The sequence below is a fragment of the Brachyistius frenatus genome, unplaced genomic scaffold, assembly GCF_029030835.1.
Source record: "Brachyistius frenatus isolate BFR_SWC_R1_liver_20210118 unplaced genomic scaffold, ASM2903083v1 Contig_1, whole genome shotgun sequence".
Classification (NCBI taxonomy): Eukaryota; Metazoa; Chordata; class Actinopteri; family Embiotocidae; genus Brachyistius; species Brachyistius frenatus.
Window position 1 is genome coordinate 2,975,926 of NW_027210600.1, and position 16,575 is coordinate 2,992,500.

The 16,575-nt window shown below is 44.6% G+C and overlaps 1 protein-coding gene across 2 annotated transcripts in view; it reads left to right on the forward strand.

The window, feature by feature from the left end:
• Positions 1-16,575, forward strand: part of ssh2a (slingshot protein phosphatase 2a) — a 33,869-nt gene that overhangs the window by 6,674 nt on the left and 10,620 nt on the right. Inside the window, exons 1-6 of one of the 2 annotated variants that reach the window (XM_069700506.1) lie at positions 6,008-6,551; positions 13,536-13,648; positions 14,263-14,327; positions 15,452-15,573; positions 15,845-15,910; positions 16,076-16,141. In XM_069700506.1, the coding sequence (XP_069556607.1) occupies positions 6,424-6,551; positions 13,536-13,648; positions 14,263-14,327; positions 15,452-15,573; positions 15,845-15,910; positions 16,076-16,141 (560 nt within the window). In that variant the 5' untranslated portion in view covers positions 6,008-6,423. Of the gene's footprint in view, positions 1-6,007; positions 6,552-13,535; positions 13,649-14,262; positions 14,328-15,451; positions 15,574-15,844; positions 15,911-16,075; positions 16,142-16,575 lie in introns of those variants that run through there. The other variant, XM_069700596.1, reaches the window with a different exon arrangement.

The window sequence follows — 16,575 nt, forward strand, 5'->3', positions numbered from 1 at the left end:
GTGACTAGAAACACATGTGGTCCCACTTATCTGTTAGGTAATAACTCAAAGCACCAACAATTGGTGAAGTCATACCCACGGATGGGTGCGCGCGCACACACACACACACACACACACACACACACACACACACACACACACACACACACACACACACACACACACAGACAGAACTTATTCCCCTGCATTTTTATGTTTTACCATTTGGCTCAGTTACCTAACTCGCCATTTCAGACCCGCTCTGCAGACATGCAGGGTGCAACCAAGGGTCGTGCTGAGTGACCCCTCATGCATATTACATAACAGCAGAGGTCCAATTAAGTGTGCGCGCCCCACCCTACATATGGATTCAAGTAGCACTGCAGGCCAGTGATATTGTAAAGGGGCCACTGAGACTGAGGGGAACTTTGGCTCCTGCAGTGCAGTAATATTTTCGCTCCATCTTGATTTCTCACTCGAGTTTGTCTCTTTTTTTCCTCTTTAACTCATTCAGCCGACTCCTCACTGACTCACCGTATCTCTGTCTCTTATTCTCTCTCCGTGTCAACATCTCTTTCACACAGACACACAAACAGCTGCCCCTACCCCTGCACCACACCACTGAAGTATAACGCTGCTGCAGTGCAATAATGAATCTCTGCCACACACTGCTGCCTCAGGACTGACACCGATTGTCAAGGACAGCGTTAGAAAAAAAAATTCCTTTTTGCATACAGAGTTACAAAACCAACATTTCGAAAGTGTTCTTCTGGTTGAAGTAAATCTTTTAAATGGTATGTTGAATGCCCGGTGAAAGCGGATGATAAATTCAATTCACCTGCAGCACAAAAGAGATGCTTACTGATGTTTTTATGAGCATCTGCAGGGATATCAGCTGTCATGACACAGCAGAAAAGTTTGAATGGCCAGTTTAGTTTTTAACTTTTTGTAAATACACCTTTCACCCATTTCCTTGTGAATATTCATTCACTTTCAGCCCCGTGCACAAGAATGCCCATGACCTTCTTGTACTATGTTCAGTAAAGGGATGGATGTGACACTACAGAAGTAGATCAAAACCGGGTCCATATTTTGCAGAGATATTCAGCTCTTAAGATGACTAGTTGATGGAAAGGAAAGATTTGTCTCTTCCTCTTGTTTGCATTGTGGCTCCGGAAAGTCTCAGGCCCCGAAAAGTTTCCTTTGTTTTCTGTCTTATTTGCAAGTGATTCTTTCCGCATCTAATTGACGACTATCTTGTGACCTACAGCCAACTCTGTATTACCATACAAAAGCAGGTACAAAGGGAATGGGGGTGATGGTCTACTGTTTGTCCCACTGAATAAAAGCTGACCTCGGAGGAAGGAAGGCCCCTTCTTTGCTGGACACCTCTCTTTGAGGTTGCATGTATGTGTTCCTTCTTGCAAGAATCAATGTCCGATGTGTTTGATTTTGAACCAAGCCTCTTGAGTCATTTTTCTAACACCAGTTAAACCCGGGACTCCCCCTCCAGTCAGGTGGATAAGAGGAGAAACATCTTCAGTCTAGTTGTGTTTGGATAACATTTAGATTGACCTCAAACTGGACGAATGAGAATCTTCACAGATATTCAGCTTGCTTGTTTCTCGGTTTACTTGCTTTGAGACTATTTAACTCTGCATCTGTCCCCCAAAGAACCGAAGCACAGAGGATGCATTCATACACATCAGCGTAGGTTTCTCTTGAAATATCAGCAACAGTCCTTGCTCTCAGTTCTCTCCCCTGTTTGGTTTGCAGTTCATAAAGTGCCGCAAAGCAACACTTTCTTAGTCTGGGCTGTGTCAGTGTCTTGTATCTACTGCAGACAAAAGCAGGCTGAGAATTGGTGAAACCTGTATGAAGAAATAGAGCTCGAGTTGAGTGACCTTGTCTGTCCATTGTGTCCGCGGTGTGCAGCATTTCCTTTTTACAGAATGCAATACAGGTCATTGTATTGTTTGTTTAGAGGTAGAGTATCTGTGGCAGTGTTGGCTGTTCGTTGGCAGTAATATTCATAAAAACCGATGTCTTTTTCGTCTTATTTTAGCCTGCAGAAGTCATATTGGTGTCAGGAGCATCGACCTCGGCAACAGCAGACTAACCTAACACCTTCTGACAGGCGACCAGTCACAATCCCTTGCGTTACAAGTCTCTTCCTGTACTATTTAGTATTCAGCTATGGACTCGTACAGCAGCTCCGACCCAGGTGCACACAAGCAGAGCAGGTTTATCAGGCCAAGAATTTAATGAGCGTGCCATTGGAACAAGGAGAGCAAGTTACAGTAACAAACTGCAAGCCAAGGCCGAGCTGCTGCAACACCAGCTCTTCATGTGGAGACATGCCTCCTTAAGTTATAAACTGTTCCTCTGTCATTTACAGCCGACAGTCGATACCACACCTGCCTGCCGTCTTCCCACAGTACACCTGCTGTTTAAACACCGAGCACTCCCTGTCCTACATTCGTGATTACCTCAGCGTATATATCGGTTTCCCACCGCTAAAATGAGACGACATAAAGAGCACAAATCTATACAGGCACCATGTCATGTGCAGAAGGTATTGTGTGCACAAAATGGGGCATTTCTTCTGCAAAAGCAGGGCAAGTCATGGAATATCAGGGCATTTTGTTTACATGTTTAAACTTTAGTTGCCATGTTTCCCTTATTGCACGAGCGATTTTATCCACTTTCCGTTCGCCAACAAGTGGCAGGCACTCCAGTTAAGATATGTTTCTTCTTGTACCTGCTTACGAAGGCAAAAAAAAAATCATTATGCGATATAAAAAGTAACAACTGGAAAAGTGGCTCCAATGTAGTTGATAACTGAAGTACAAGTGCAGCATGCAATGCTATAATAATAATAATATTCGTTTGAAAAATACGATGTGTGATGTAGCACTCCATGATGGGAATACAGATATAAGGACACGCTCTTAAAGCCATTAACATGTTTTCAGCGTGTGCTGCTTAGCTGCCGTATGTTTGGGTTGCTTTTTTTGCGAGCAGGTCGGTCTTTGTCTTTCTTATCTGGCTGTTAAAGAAGGCTCCCTGTTTCTCCAAGGTTAAGTGCTCTTAGCTCGGCCGAGTAGTCAGCAAACATTTCAACTTTCAACCGAGGCGCTGCAAGAGTATTTTTATGGGTTTTTCAGGCCAGTGCTATAACTCCATCAGACTTCTTCATCCTCATAAAATAGTTAACATTTTAAGATGGAAGATTGATTTAACTGCAGTACGATTATATATAAGTTGGGGGGAAAAAAAACACAACGTTAAAAGAAGCATGAACTCAACAGGTGGTGTGTTCTTTTATTGTAGAGCAGACTTTTGAACAGAAGCCCATCTCCAGCTCAATAAACAGTAAATCATTCACGGACTTAGGAGGCAGCAGGATGGTAGGGTTCACACACACACACGCACGCACACACACACACACGCACACACACACACACACACACACACACACACACACACACACACACACACACACACACACACACACACACACACGTGCACACACACACTTGCATGTTTCTGCTCAATCCCTTCAAGTGACAAAGAAAGACATGGAGCAGAAGACGATTGTGCAACTTGTCCGGGGCTCGTCCAAACACCACAACATGCTCTCTTGTTACCAACCCGCAGACAAACAAGTTTCCACTGAGTGCTGGTGAATTTGATGACGGTAAACAGAACCACATGACAAGAGCACCAGCTGTGTGTTGAACCGGAGCGTACGCTCGTGACGCAAGAGTCGTCGGCAGGAAGGGGAGACGGAGCAGAGCGCGGCGTGACGGCAGCAGCGAAGGCGTTTCGCCGTGTTTGTTTCGAATGTGGCGTAATGAGTTGAGCCCCCGGCAGAACACGTGTGGAGTGCCTCGTTAAAATATGTACACACTCTGTCAGCGGCTTGTCTTCCTGAAAATGTCCAGTGCAGAAGCCAAACGCACCCTGTGGCAGTACAACATGAAATATTTAGGAACACGCTGATGGTAGATCATATTAACAGTTGACGTGTTGCGGAATTGCTGTTGTTTTTTTCCCCCCCAGTTGTTTGTTGACTCGGCTAAATGATCTAAGCGTGGATTGTCTGATTTAAGACGTATAAACAGCAGAAAGTAGCAGGGTTTATATTGTTTATCATTTTTAAAACCCTGTGTTCGTGAAATAGGAGACATCTTTACGTGCTGCGTTAAAGGTACAATATGTAAGTCTTCTGTAGCATTTTGTTGAGTTGTGCACTCGCATTATCTGAAATGATTCCAACAATGTTCAAACCCAAAGAAATCTGAAATTTTGGTCATTAGGTCGCCTGCCAATGGTTTCATATCAGATGGTCGGCTCTCACAGGCTACTGTGAGCTGGCTAACGGCTGCAGCTAACGATTTACTGAGCTTCCAATCCACCGAGCCTGACAGCAAATAAACCAAATAAGTATTACATGTGCTGTTATTACGAAAGGAGGCAGAAGAACAGGGAAACATAAGACTCACCAATCAGAAGTGAGCAGCCATCACTAACTGCTAAGCTAAAGATCAATTTTCATCTGCAGTCGTTTAACAACAAAGACAACAACTCCCATGATGCACCGCTCGTACCCACGTCATCCGTCATTTGTTATTGTTTTGATTGAGAGAACCTTTGTGGCAGAAATTACATACCGTGTGTTTAATAGGGAGACGTTTTCATATTTTTTTTTGATGATTTGCAATTTGAAAAAAATGTAATGTCTAATTTTGATTGACTGATTAGAGGAACTCTAGATTATGCAAAGCATTCAACTTTGGCTGTTAGAAAGCCCGAACGGCAGATCATGTAATATGTCAGTATCGTGTCAGATGCAGCTTAAGGAGGCGGTGGATACCTACGAGCTGTAGATGAGCGACCGATGTCGTCTCGTCTCTCAGCTCAGGATTGTTGACAACACATGAGCACACTGTGCAGATTACAATGATGGGCTGGAAAGTTGGAGAATACTAAGCCCCCCCCCAAAAAAAAAGTGTGTTGTATAACAGCATTCATTATAGTGGCCTACTTCTTATCAATAACATAAAATCCTTCCATGAACATAATGAAGCTGAGCTTGGAGGTCAGCGGCAGCAGCACATGTTTTAGTTTAGAGTGCAGGATGCTTGGCGCACACTGGTGTGAATACAATGGGGGGGGGGGGGGTGGTAGTAGTTTTACACCGTTTTTCAAATTGTTGTCAGCTTACATCGGGCCTGCCTGTAGAACATAAAATGTTTATTAGGCTGTACAATGAGCCAACATGCTGTCCCCATCTGGACATGGGCATGGCATGGACCTCAGTTTACACTTGAAGCCCTCGGCCCAGCTTCACCTGAACGACCTTCCCAGACCTTTCTCAACAAGGCAGTCTCCGCTATATCTCCTCTTTACCCGTAGAAACCACAGGCCTGCCGCTGCTGCAGCTCCGTCTGGACATCCTCAGCCTGCTTCTCATTTGTTCTGGCTCCTGACGACGTAACGCAGCCACACGGTTTGTCTGTTGGGAGAAAAGGGTGGCGAGGAGACAACTGTGAAGTCTCCACAAAAAAAACAACCCAAAAGCCCACGTGGGTTTAATTGACTCTAGTACATTATCTTAATAATGAACACATCCTCTTTTGACCCCGTTGAACCAGGACACTCAACCAGCTGCTGGGTCACTGCTGATTCCAGTTTTAGCAACATATTACGGTTAAATGGATTACTCCTTCCTTTGACTCGCATTATTACGCAATCTGTTGCGGCTGGGCAAACATGTACCTTAAGGTCTCCAGCTTTTAACCAAACACCACACTCGGTAGGTTTCCCTCTAACAACCTGCTGGTGTAACTCCCACGGTGTCCACTTTGCCAGCCGACTGCAGAAGTGCTGCTGCGGGCTGTCGTACTTCCCTCCTGCCTTCATTGGCTCCCCGCATTTCCCCCCAAAACACGTGTCTCTCCAGCTCCTCCCTCCGATGACTTCTCCGGTGAGAGTTTGATCCAAGTCATATGTCTCAGTACTGTACGCGGCGGAGGATACTGTCTGTGTTTGAAACGGGGATGTGTAGAGAGAGGTACGGAAACTTATTTAAACGGGCTTTCTTAGGAAATCATGGACAGCCAGCCGCTGCAGTCAGGAGCACAAACAAACTCTGGTAGTTAATTTATTACAACAAAATCCCAATTTGGAAATATCTTTTTTTTTTTTTTTTTGGCGGCGCTTATTTCCCGGAATATTTCCCGTCACTTTTTCCTGATTTTGCGATCTTAAAACTCCACGAAAGACTTTTTTTTGGGGGGGAAAGGAGAGGGCTCCTCGCAATGTCGGAGCACATGACTGAGGGAGAGAAGTAAAAGTTCTCCCCTGGACCGAGAACACCTGACCCCCTCCTCCCTGCTCCGCTCCGCTCCCCGACCACCACCACCACCACCCACCGGCATGACCCTCGGCACGGTGTCCGCCTCCGACAGCTCGTCGGCGGTCAGCTTCTGCTCCTGCTGCGGGGCCAAGATCGTGCCCTACTTCAGCGAGGAGGCGGTGGTGTCCAAAAACCAGATCAACCAGCTGTAAGTTGGGAACACTACATTCTGCAACAGGCTGTATAGTCTGATCGTTTGTCCACCTTAAGCCGGTTCATACATATGACGGGGACGGACAGAATAAAGCTGCCATGCGGCGGCGGGCTCAGAGGAAACTTCACTTCCAAATAATTAAACGGTCTGAAACTGAATTGCTGTTTGTAAAGTCACACAGTTTATACAGCATTAAATACGGACTGACTGTCATGGCAGTGATTTATGACGGACTTTTATGACAGACTTGAACACGATGAGTAAGCTCTGCGAGAGCAGCGATGAATGGATTTCCTGGTGACGTAGGCAGGATCTTACTCATCCTCATCCTTGTGCTCCCTGTTGACCTTACTAAGACATAAACGCTGTGCATGCTGTGTGAATCATCCTACCTGCTTCACAGGTTCTGACACGGAGAGATGGCACATTACCTGACGGAGACGAGCATACGTCACCCGACTGCCATATTAAGACGAGCTGTGGGTGGGGAAGTTTTGTCCCTCCGTGTTTGGTTGTTGGTTGTTTGGGCACAAGAGTGTCTGTTGTGATGACGCTAGTTGTTATTTAGTTGGAGGTAAGAACTTTAATTTGAATGAATAGCGCCTAAATAAAGTTAAAGAAGGAAAAAAAGTAAGCGATGTTTTTAAGCTTTTCTATATTTATGCATAAAATATGCGGTGTTTATGGTACACAAATAAACGAAGCTCATGTCTGAGGTGTGTGACTCATTGTGAGACAACAGTTCTTGGAGGCAGACCTGAATTGGCCTTCATCCACTTGGCTTGTAACACTTACTTCAGGAATCCTATCACACAGTTAGTCTTCTTTAACCCAGTTGTAGGCTCCACTAAAAATACTTGCACAGTTGGCGGTTGATCGGGTGGTATTGTTTGACCTAAATACAGAAAGCCAGAATGTAAATATGTTGTGCCCCTCATGTCAGCAGACCCTTTATGCCCTGGATAAATATGATTAAAGCATCTTAGTGATCTTATCTGTCATCTGTAATGTCTCTGCTGTCGGAGTGTGACATATCGTATTGATAGCATTTTGACTGATTTTTCTTTTTGTGATAATGGCGATGTTTCAACTTGTCTACTTAATGATGTCACACCATTATGGTACGATGTTATTTATGTGCGTAACGTAGCAACAGCAAACATGGCTGAAAGCAGCTCCACAGTGGACCAGTTGGTTCCCAAAGAGTGAGCGATCAGATGTACAACAAACCACAGTAACGTGTACGTTTTAACTGAATATTTGAAGGCAAACTGCTATGTTTGTGCCATCATGTAAAACTATAACACTTAATGCTTTGCAGTTGTATGTTCTTGACATGAAATCAAATATTTTTCAGTATTTTGTCATGTGAAGAATATCGTTCTGGCAGAAACACTCTGAAATATCTCTCTTATTTTAGGGCCAGACCTTCCAGCCCTCGTCTGCAGACATCAAGGCAAAGTGAGGCCTTTTTGCTTGTGAGATGTAAAAGGTTTAGTTGACTTGTACATTGGGTGAAAACAAGTCTGCCCTTCAGGACAGATCAAAGGCTACTTTCTTCCAGGGTTTCCAAACTCTGGCTCAGATTAGTTTACCAAATTTGGGGAGGAAAAAAAAAAATCTATGTAGAAATGACCACAACTGGATTTAAAGCTGATGCAGTCAGTATTTGGGTTATCAATGTATTCACTTCCTGTGTCTTTTTTTTCTTCTTCTGCAGTTAGTAGTGCGGTTTGTGGCGTGCATTTGGCAGTCAGGTGTGGTTTACTGGAACGTTATGTCGATTGTGTTGTTTTTCAGCTGTTTTACACATGATTGCAGGCTGAGGTTGAGTAAACTGAGCATTTAGCCTTTATTAGAGTTACACCCACTCTTTAAGGAAATCAATTTTTTTTTTTATGTGAGTTTGCACAAGAATGGTTTATGGGAAGATGTTACTGCAACACACACACACACACACACACACACACACACACACACACACACACACACACACAAACACACACAGTGGTAGTCGTGTGTCTGGTAAATAGCAACAGATGTGGGAATCCTCTGACTTCCTGGTTTTGTTGAGAATATTGCACAATCAAAGTGATTGCTTTGATCATCACTTATTTTGTATTGCTCAGGATGAAGAAGGTTTCCTCATCACAGCACAAGAGAACTGAAACTACGCACCTATGCTGGTGTGTGTGTGTGTGTGCGCCTGGGCGTTGGCATTTTTAATGCTTGTATACAAATTGTCTGTTTGTTTATGTGCCAGAAAGTCAGCTGGACTCTAATGTTGAACCACGGTTTCTACGAGTAATTACAATCCTGGAGGCCGTCGCTGGACTTAAGTGTTACCTGAGACTAAATGCCGTCTGAAACACCTTTGTTATCCCACCACTTTTAGACGTGCCAGTAAACCCTCTCACTTCCGCTGCAGGCATGTGTTTGTGCTTTGTACGTGTTTTCCAAAGGAAGCAGATAAGATAGAAATGTAACATCAAGAGTGTTTGTGTGTAGAGCTGAACGTGTGTGTGTGTGTGTATGTGTATATGTGTATATGTGTATGTGTTGTGATGTGAATCTAAAGGCAAATAACCTCCATACCTTCATTTAAGTTTGTGTGATTAGATTCAGTAAATCACATGAAGTTGCTGAGCTACCAAGTGTATCACAACTGGTCCTATTCATTGCATTCTTAATAGTTCTTATAAATGAATGCGTGTCCAGGTTCCAGGTGTTATAAAGTACAGTGCGCAACATTATTGGTTTTATTTAAGTTATTCAAGTTGAAGTCAAAGTGCCTATTCAGCCATTGCTACCAATAACTGAGCTATATTGTACTTGGGTTTATTTAACCAGCATTAAAAATAGTCCACTGGATTTCCCAATTCTGTTTCCTTCCCTGTAGTTTGTCTTAACTGGAAGTTAAAATGTAATCTGAATCCGTCTCAGAATAGCGCTGTATGCTTGGCTCAGGTATGTTGAGTTCATGAAGGTGGTTGGTGCTCGGCCTGCGGCCTGCTCGCTGGATCACTAAAGAAACTGTATAACGGTTGCAAAACAGGTGCTACTCCCTGCCCAAACATACAGAAGATAATAGACCCGGGCAGCTGGCATCTGTGCCAGTTAACGAAAAGTCTGCGTATAGTTTGGCCTGCTTTCTGCTTTTCTCTTTGTCACTACTGACCTCCTCTGCTCTGGCTAACCCATCTGCTGCTCTCCTGTGTTTCCAGCGTTGCCCAACAATCTGTCTTTGAATTCGTAATGATTTTGGAAACTTCTTTCTGTGGAAATACGCCTCGATTAGACTGGTGGAGAGTGACATATGGAGGGTGAGATGTTGTGCTTCACAGCTTCTCTGCCAGACTCAGAGGAGGACATTGAAGTTTGTGGTTCCACTGAGGCCACCACGACTCTCCACAAACTTGACTTCTCTCTTTCTACTCATCCGTCTGTCTTCAGCTTGTGACACAATGTCCATGGCCGTGCCGGCAGGCGTGGACATGTAGATAAACGCACACACACACACACACACACACACACACACACACACACACACACACACACACACACACACACACACACACACACACACACACACACACACACACACACACACACACACACACACACACACACACACACACACACCAGCTAACTCCCTGTCTTTCCCATGGGCTGTATCTGTCTTGGGTGCAAACTCATAAGGCCTTAGCAGGGCCGGCCCTGCATGGAGCCAGGCCCTATATTTATCCCACTGTGCTCCTAAGAGTGACTAATATGGGCACAGGCTGGAGGAGGGGTCACCCAGTTATCTGCCCACTGTGTGGAGTGGTCCTTACATAGCGATGATTGTGTCTGAGACTGTTGCCCTAACAAGTACCTGCAGCTTCACTTCAGACCAAAGCCCGCCATGGCTTCTTGCCAAAAGATGACCCACCCTGCTCTCCGCTTCACACTCTGACCCATCATTCTGTCTTTATCTGCCATCTCCTCAGTCGCACACTCTTTGGAGTCAAATTGAATTGCCATTTCCCCGCTTCCTTTATTCTTCTCCGTGTATATTGTTGCCCTTCAATCAGTTTGAAACTGCACATTTTCAGCCGTCTTGGCAGTTTTCTGTAACTTTTGTGTTACTTTTGTGTAACTTTTGTGTTACATCATAACACAACGTACACATAATGTAGTTTATCTGGATGATTTTCCTACAGATGGCTTGTGTTGTCTCTGATGGTGCTATAGCAATGGTCTCACTGGTGCAGCGGTGCTTTCATTGGTTTCGCTGTCGCTACGAAAATATGTCGTTTGTGTTAAATAGTGCAACAAATAACAATTATTTTCATGAGTTAATCTGTAAATTATCCTCTTAATTAACGGTTGAATCATTTTATCTTTAAACTACTGGAAAATAGTGGGAAATATCTTGTATAATTTTCTACAGCTCAATTGTTTGCTTTACACGAATGACAGTCTAAACAGATATTCAGTTTGATAACATATATGGCAAATCACATTTAAGAAGCTGAAACCAGTGTATGTTTACAGCTTTAACTTTAAAAGTTACTTTCCTGTCAGTTGATTAATTGACTAATCAATGCAGCGTGGTTTACAGGGCGCTGTGTTTTCAGTGTGTGTGTGTCGGGGTGTGTTACGCCTCTCCACAACCATACCCACAGTATGTCTCTACCAGTCCCCTGAACCCCGTCTCTTTAATCAGGCTCCAACGTTGAACCTCAGCAGTGCGTCTTTGCTGCTCTGTCAGAGAGAAGCTTCTCTGTACAGTAAGTCGACCGTGCTCTTATGAATACAGTCTATCAATAGACCAGACTTTGAAAGGACTACTGTATTTTTAGAAGGTGTATTTTGAAGAGTCGTTCACAGCCCCCCACCTCTCCAGGCGTCAAGGCTTACGTTACTCTTTCTCTGTGTGTCTGCATGGGGGCGTAAAAGTGCACGTTTCCAGGTATGCACGTGCGTGGCCTGGAAGGTGAGAATCTCAGGCAGAGTTGCAGTGTTACGTTACAGATGTCATTGTACAGTAGCACTGCTATACATGGTCATTTGCCAAGTACAGTACATGAGTGTGTGGGGGGACAGAGGGAACTGAGGAGAATGATGGAAATTAAAAGTAGGACAAAGTTTTGAGAAATGCAGAGTAGAGGAAGTGGCACCGGGGGAGAGAGAGAGGAAACGGCTTGGGTCAAGGGTGGCTGGGTTATGGGAAATGAACTCAGCACATGGCTCCAGTTTTGTGTTTTGTTTTTCTTCCATGTCTCTGCTGTCTGTGTCTCCTGATTCTCTACATCTATGGTCTCAGCAAAACTCAGAAAGGTCAGTGGGACTGCAGAGAGGAGAGAGAGATGAAGTTACAGACGAAAAAGGGGGATGACAGGAAGCCTAAATGACAAACGGCACCAGGTTTTTTTTTTTTTTTCAGAGTGTGAAACTGTAGAACCAGATGAACTGTAAAAAGATCATTGAGTTTAGATTTGCAGCCTGCTGCCAAGGGCAAGACGGATAATTCAACGCAGCGGTTACCCATCAAAATATGCAAATGTTTGCAAACTTCAAAACATCTACGTGGTTTGGATGTTATCACCTCCCTTTGGATTAATCGTCACCGTGTGTGTGTGTTCGTCAGCTCCTCGTCTTCGTCTCTGGGCCCAGAGGCTAGAAAACCAACCTTATTTTCAGCAGAACAGGTTGTTCAACTCCCTCCGCACAATTTGTTCCATTTTTGTCATGCAGTGAGTTCAAACTTGCACTCATATTTACAACATTCGACCTTCTAAAAAAATAATAATAATAACTTAAGGCTTATATTCTGTTTATTCTGTTTTAAGAAGCCAGCAGACGATTTAAAAACACAACGGAAAGGCTTTAAAGTAGAAATAAGGGGATGCTCTCGAAATTTGTGTCCCTTTAAGACCCACATTGTTGTGATGATCATGGCTGCACATGTATGTGGTCCTCGATAGGCTTCATTTCCTCCAGCTTGACTTGTGGTCTCCGTCCAGCCAGTGTGATTTTGTTAGTGAGGGATTTCTCCTCGGTCTGCAAAAGCTACTTCAAACTCCATTAAATTCTCACAGTAGTCTGTTTGTCCTTCTCTGCATCCTCTGAACAAAGGCAGCGCAACCTTCAGCGTTCATCGCCTGCTGTCCCGGAGGGAGAGCTCTCACTCAGCATCATTAAGGTTATGGTTCGCTGGTCCCGTGGTTGTCGTTCCACCTGGTGGAAGCAGGTCTTCTGTCCCGTTTTACTGGCGTCTTGTGTAACTCGGGTTCGTGTGCCACCGTGAGAATCGAAACGGAAAACGCAGTCATTCACACTTGCGAACACACCGCTCGGTTTGGTGTCCAACTGAAACACTGACCTCAGTTTATTATGTGTCCTCCTCCATCTCGGTGCAGTGACCTCAGCCACAGTTAATAAGATTAAGTGTCTCACTGAGGAACAGAACCCCATTTAATACGACCTGCTTTGGTGCGCAGCGCTGTGTGCTGCCGCTGCTTTCCTCCGCTCAAACATTGCAGAGGAGGGTCCTTCTCGGACCCCTGATCCCACCCCCGCCCCCACGCCCTCGCCTTCACTCCCTACTGCCAGCTGTTAGTCTGAGTAAGTCCGTGTGTGTAATCCAGCTGTGGAGGAGCAGAGAACATTGTGTTCTGAGTTCACATTGGGGCTCGGATCTTGTTTTGCTTGCATCGCTCTGTCGGCTCTGTTTGGGGAGCCTGCAGACCAGAGGGCCGGCTGAAAGGAGCATTGTGACACGGACATAAGCTCACAACAATACTCGTCTCTTTCTTGTACCCATCTTGTTCCTTGTTAGAAAAAGTCGGGGTCAGCGTGTGCAAGGAAGTGATTACAAATGCAGTACAACGATTACTGAAGTGACACAAAAGACCAAAATATGGTTGGATAACTTGTCCAAAGTCTCATTTGTTTCACGCTTCCACTCATTTCCCTTTTCCTCTTCTCTTCCAGTATCAGTGAGAGTTTCCTCACAGTTAAAGGTGCAGCCCTCTTCCTGCCCAGGGGAAATAGCCCCACGCCGAGCTCGGCACCTCGCATCAGCCAGCGCAGGAACAAGCACACAGGTAACGACTTGCACACACATTAGCGCTGCACCATCTCCCAGCACCTCCGTCCACCTCTTCTCACTCTCGGCCCCAGAAATGAACTCCACCAAAGAACTTGAGATTAAAAAGCCTGGGTGTGTTTTCAGATAGACATTCCTTGACAGTAATATGGGCAACAGCTGCGTGTTGATGTCACTGAAACTGTTTCACAACAACGCAGAGAGCTCGGTGGTGGAAATCATGTTTGTTGAACATTTAAACAAAAAAAATCTCTCAAAGCTGAAAGCATTTTTGGATGATAAAAATAAAGCCAGAAAATCACAGATGAAAGAAAACTCTGATGCTGCCTGCGAAAAAAGAGAGTTTGTAGACCTTTGTGATGTGAAATGAGCTGATTACTATAAATAGCATCGACAGTCTTGCTTGTTTCACGAAGAAAGGATTGTTTTTCTTTTACTCGGATGTATTCAGAGTTCAGTTTAGATTTAGGCCAAAGTGAAAGGACATTGCAGTGTGCATTCACTGGAAATGTGCCACAAGGGAGATGATACACGATCTCTGGTACCGAGACTGTGATTGTGGTCCCAAAGAAACGGAAACTAAATGAGATTGTTAAAATTCTTTTTGTTCAGGTGACCTCCAGAAACACCTTCAGACCATGTTCACTGTGCTGCGACCTGAAGACACCATCCGGCTGGTCAGTAACACACACACACACACACACACACACACACACACACACACACACACACACACACACACACACACACACACACACACACACACACACACACACACACACACACACACACACACACACACACACACACACACACACACACACACACACACACACACACACACACACACACACACACACACACACACACACAAACAACAGCATAGGTGCAAACACAAAGAACTGAAACTTTGGTTTTAAAAACTCCACTTTAATTTCTTAACTCCTCCATCTGCACCACCAACGACACCCTTACATAATACAGACAGTGCCCAAACAATTCAGGGTAATAAGTGTTCTTGCCTTTCCTCTCGGATACATCTTTGATAACGAGACTTGTAAGACACACTAAAGGGTCCCATATTTTACACTTTTCTGGTGTTTTATTTGCAGTCTTTATTTTCACAAGAAATTAATTTTGTAGTTTTAGGTACCAATATCATTTTACATCTCTCAGTAGCTTTTCTCTGGAGCACTACCAAGAACAGGCTGTTTTGTGCCTTTGTCCTTTAAGGCAAATTGAAACCAAAAACCCTCTCCTCTGATTGGCTGATCCTTTTCTGAGTGATGTGCACCCAGGCCAACCCCAGGTTTTCTTTTGGTCTTACAGTGTGGACAGACTGACCCCTCTGTGTTTTCTTCCATATAAACGGTTGGATAGTGGGCCGTGTTTAGGGCGGAGTTATGACATGAGTGGGACAGCACAGGTGTATTAATGATGACTGCATCCCACTTAGGGAATTTCCTGCTTTTGTACATGCTGGTTTACTTTCATGGCTTGCAGGAGAATCATTGATACTACGGTACTTTTCCTACAATGACAGGTCAAAATTTCTGCCTGGAGAAAAGCCTATACAACTCAGAAGCATTTAATTAAATCCCTCCCTGGATAATAAGTGCCCGTATAGCTCAAACTCCCCATTCCCAGTTTGTAATGCCAGCTTTTTGTTCAAAAATTGATGTCTCCACACTATAGCCAATGTAACCCTGGACTGCTATGGCTTTAGAAAGCTCCTCCAAAGAAGACGTTATACAACTGATTTCACAGTCCACTTCCCCCGTCTCCTCCTTTTTCCTTGCAGGCTGTGCGTCTGGAGAGTGCCTACCCTCAGGTAACCCGCTACATGGTGGTGGTCTCCACCAACGGTAGACAGGACACGGAGGAGAGCATCGTGCTCGGCATGGACTTCGTGTCCTCTGATAGGTCAGTGTCACAGCCACGGCACACTGCTCTGTAAAGTATATTTACAATAACCCTGTTGTTTCATTATCTAACTGTAATATGCTTCTTATTATCATAACAAAGTCAAATGTTAAGGTTGCAGTGGTATTTGTGGTGAAAGTTTGTCAAAGTTAAACTTGTGACTCCTTCCTCTCATCCTTCACTCTTCAGCTGGTTGAGTGTCGGCCGTGTTTTGTCGACCCAGAGCTTCTTGTTTTTTTTGTTGTGATTACCGTATTGATCTGTCTGCCAGTTGCTGTACGGTGGGTCTGGTTCTACCTCTGTGGAGCGACACGCTGATCCACTTGGATGGAGACGGGTAAGACACCACACCTACTTCCCCTCTAACTGCTCCCCCGGGGGCAGCTGACTGACAGCTCTGATGAATTCTCCACACGTTGGTCTCGTTTGAAGCGGTTGTGAGATGACTCTGAGCTCTTTCAGCGCATCCAGCTTCTCATCTGTCTCTCTCTTGTCTCCGCAGCGGCTTCAGCGTATCAACGGTGAACCGGGTTCATGTCTTCAAGCCCGTTTCGGTGCAGGCCATGTGGTGAGAGCCCTCTATTTTATTTCTTTCAGTAAATAAGACCTACGTGAGGTTGCATTAAGGTTGCAGGCTTAGACATAATGTATCCATTGTACCGCCCGCTTTGACCTTCACCTTTTTATCTGTCGGTTTTCCTTATCGTCCCTCTTCTCTTCCTCCTCATTATCTTTCTGCTTTCCTGTTTTCTCTTAATTCTTGTGCTTTCCTCATTTTGCCATTCCTTTGTTGCTTTGCTCTTCCTCTAACCTCCTTTCTTCAACCTTCTGTGATACCTTCATTCATGTGTAGTTAAAGCTCAGCTCTAATCTCCCACTTCTTCTCCCGTCACCTCCGTTGATCCTTTGTTTCTCTCAATTATTTAACCCACCTCGCTTGTTGTGTTTCTCCAGTGTGCTTTTATATATTCCGCACAATCTTTCTTTTAAATATATTCGTCC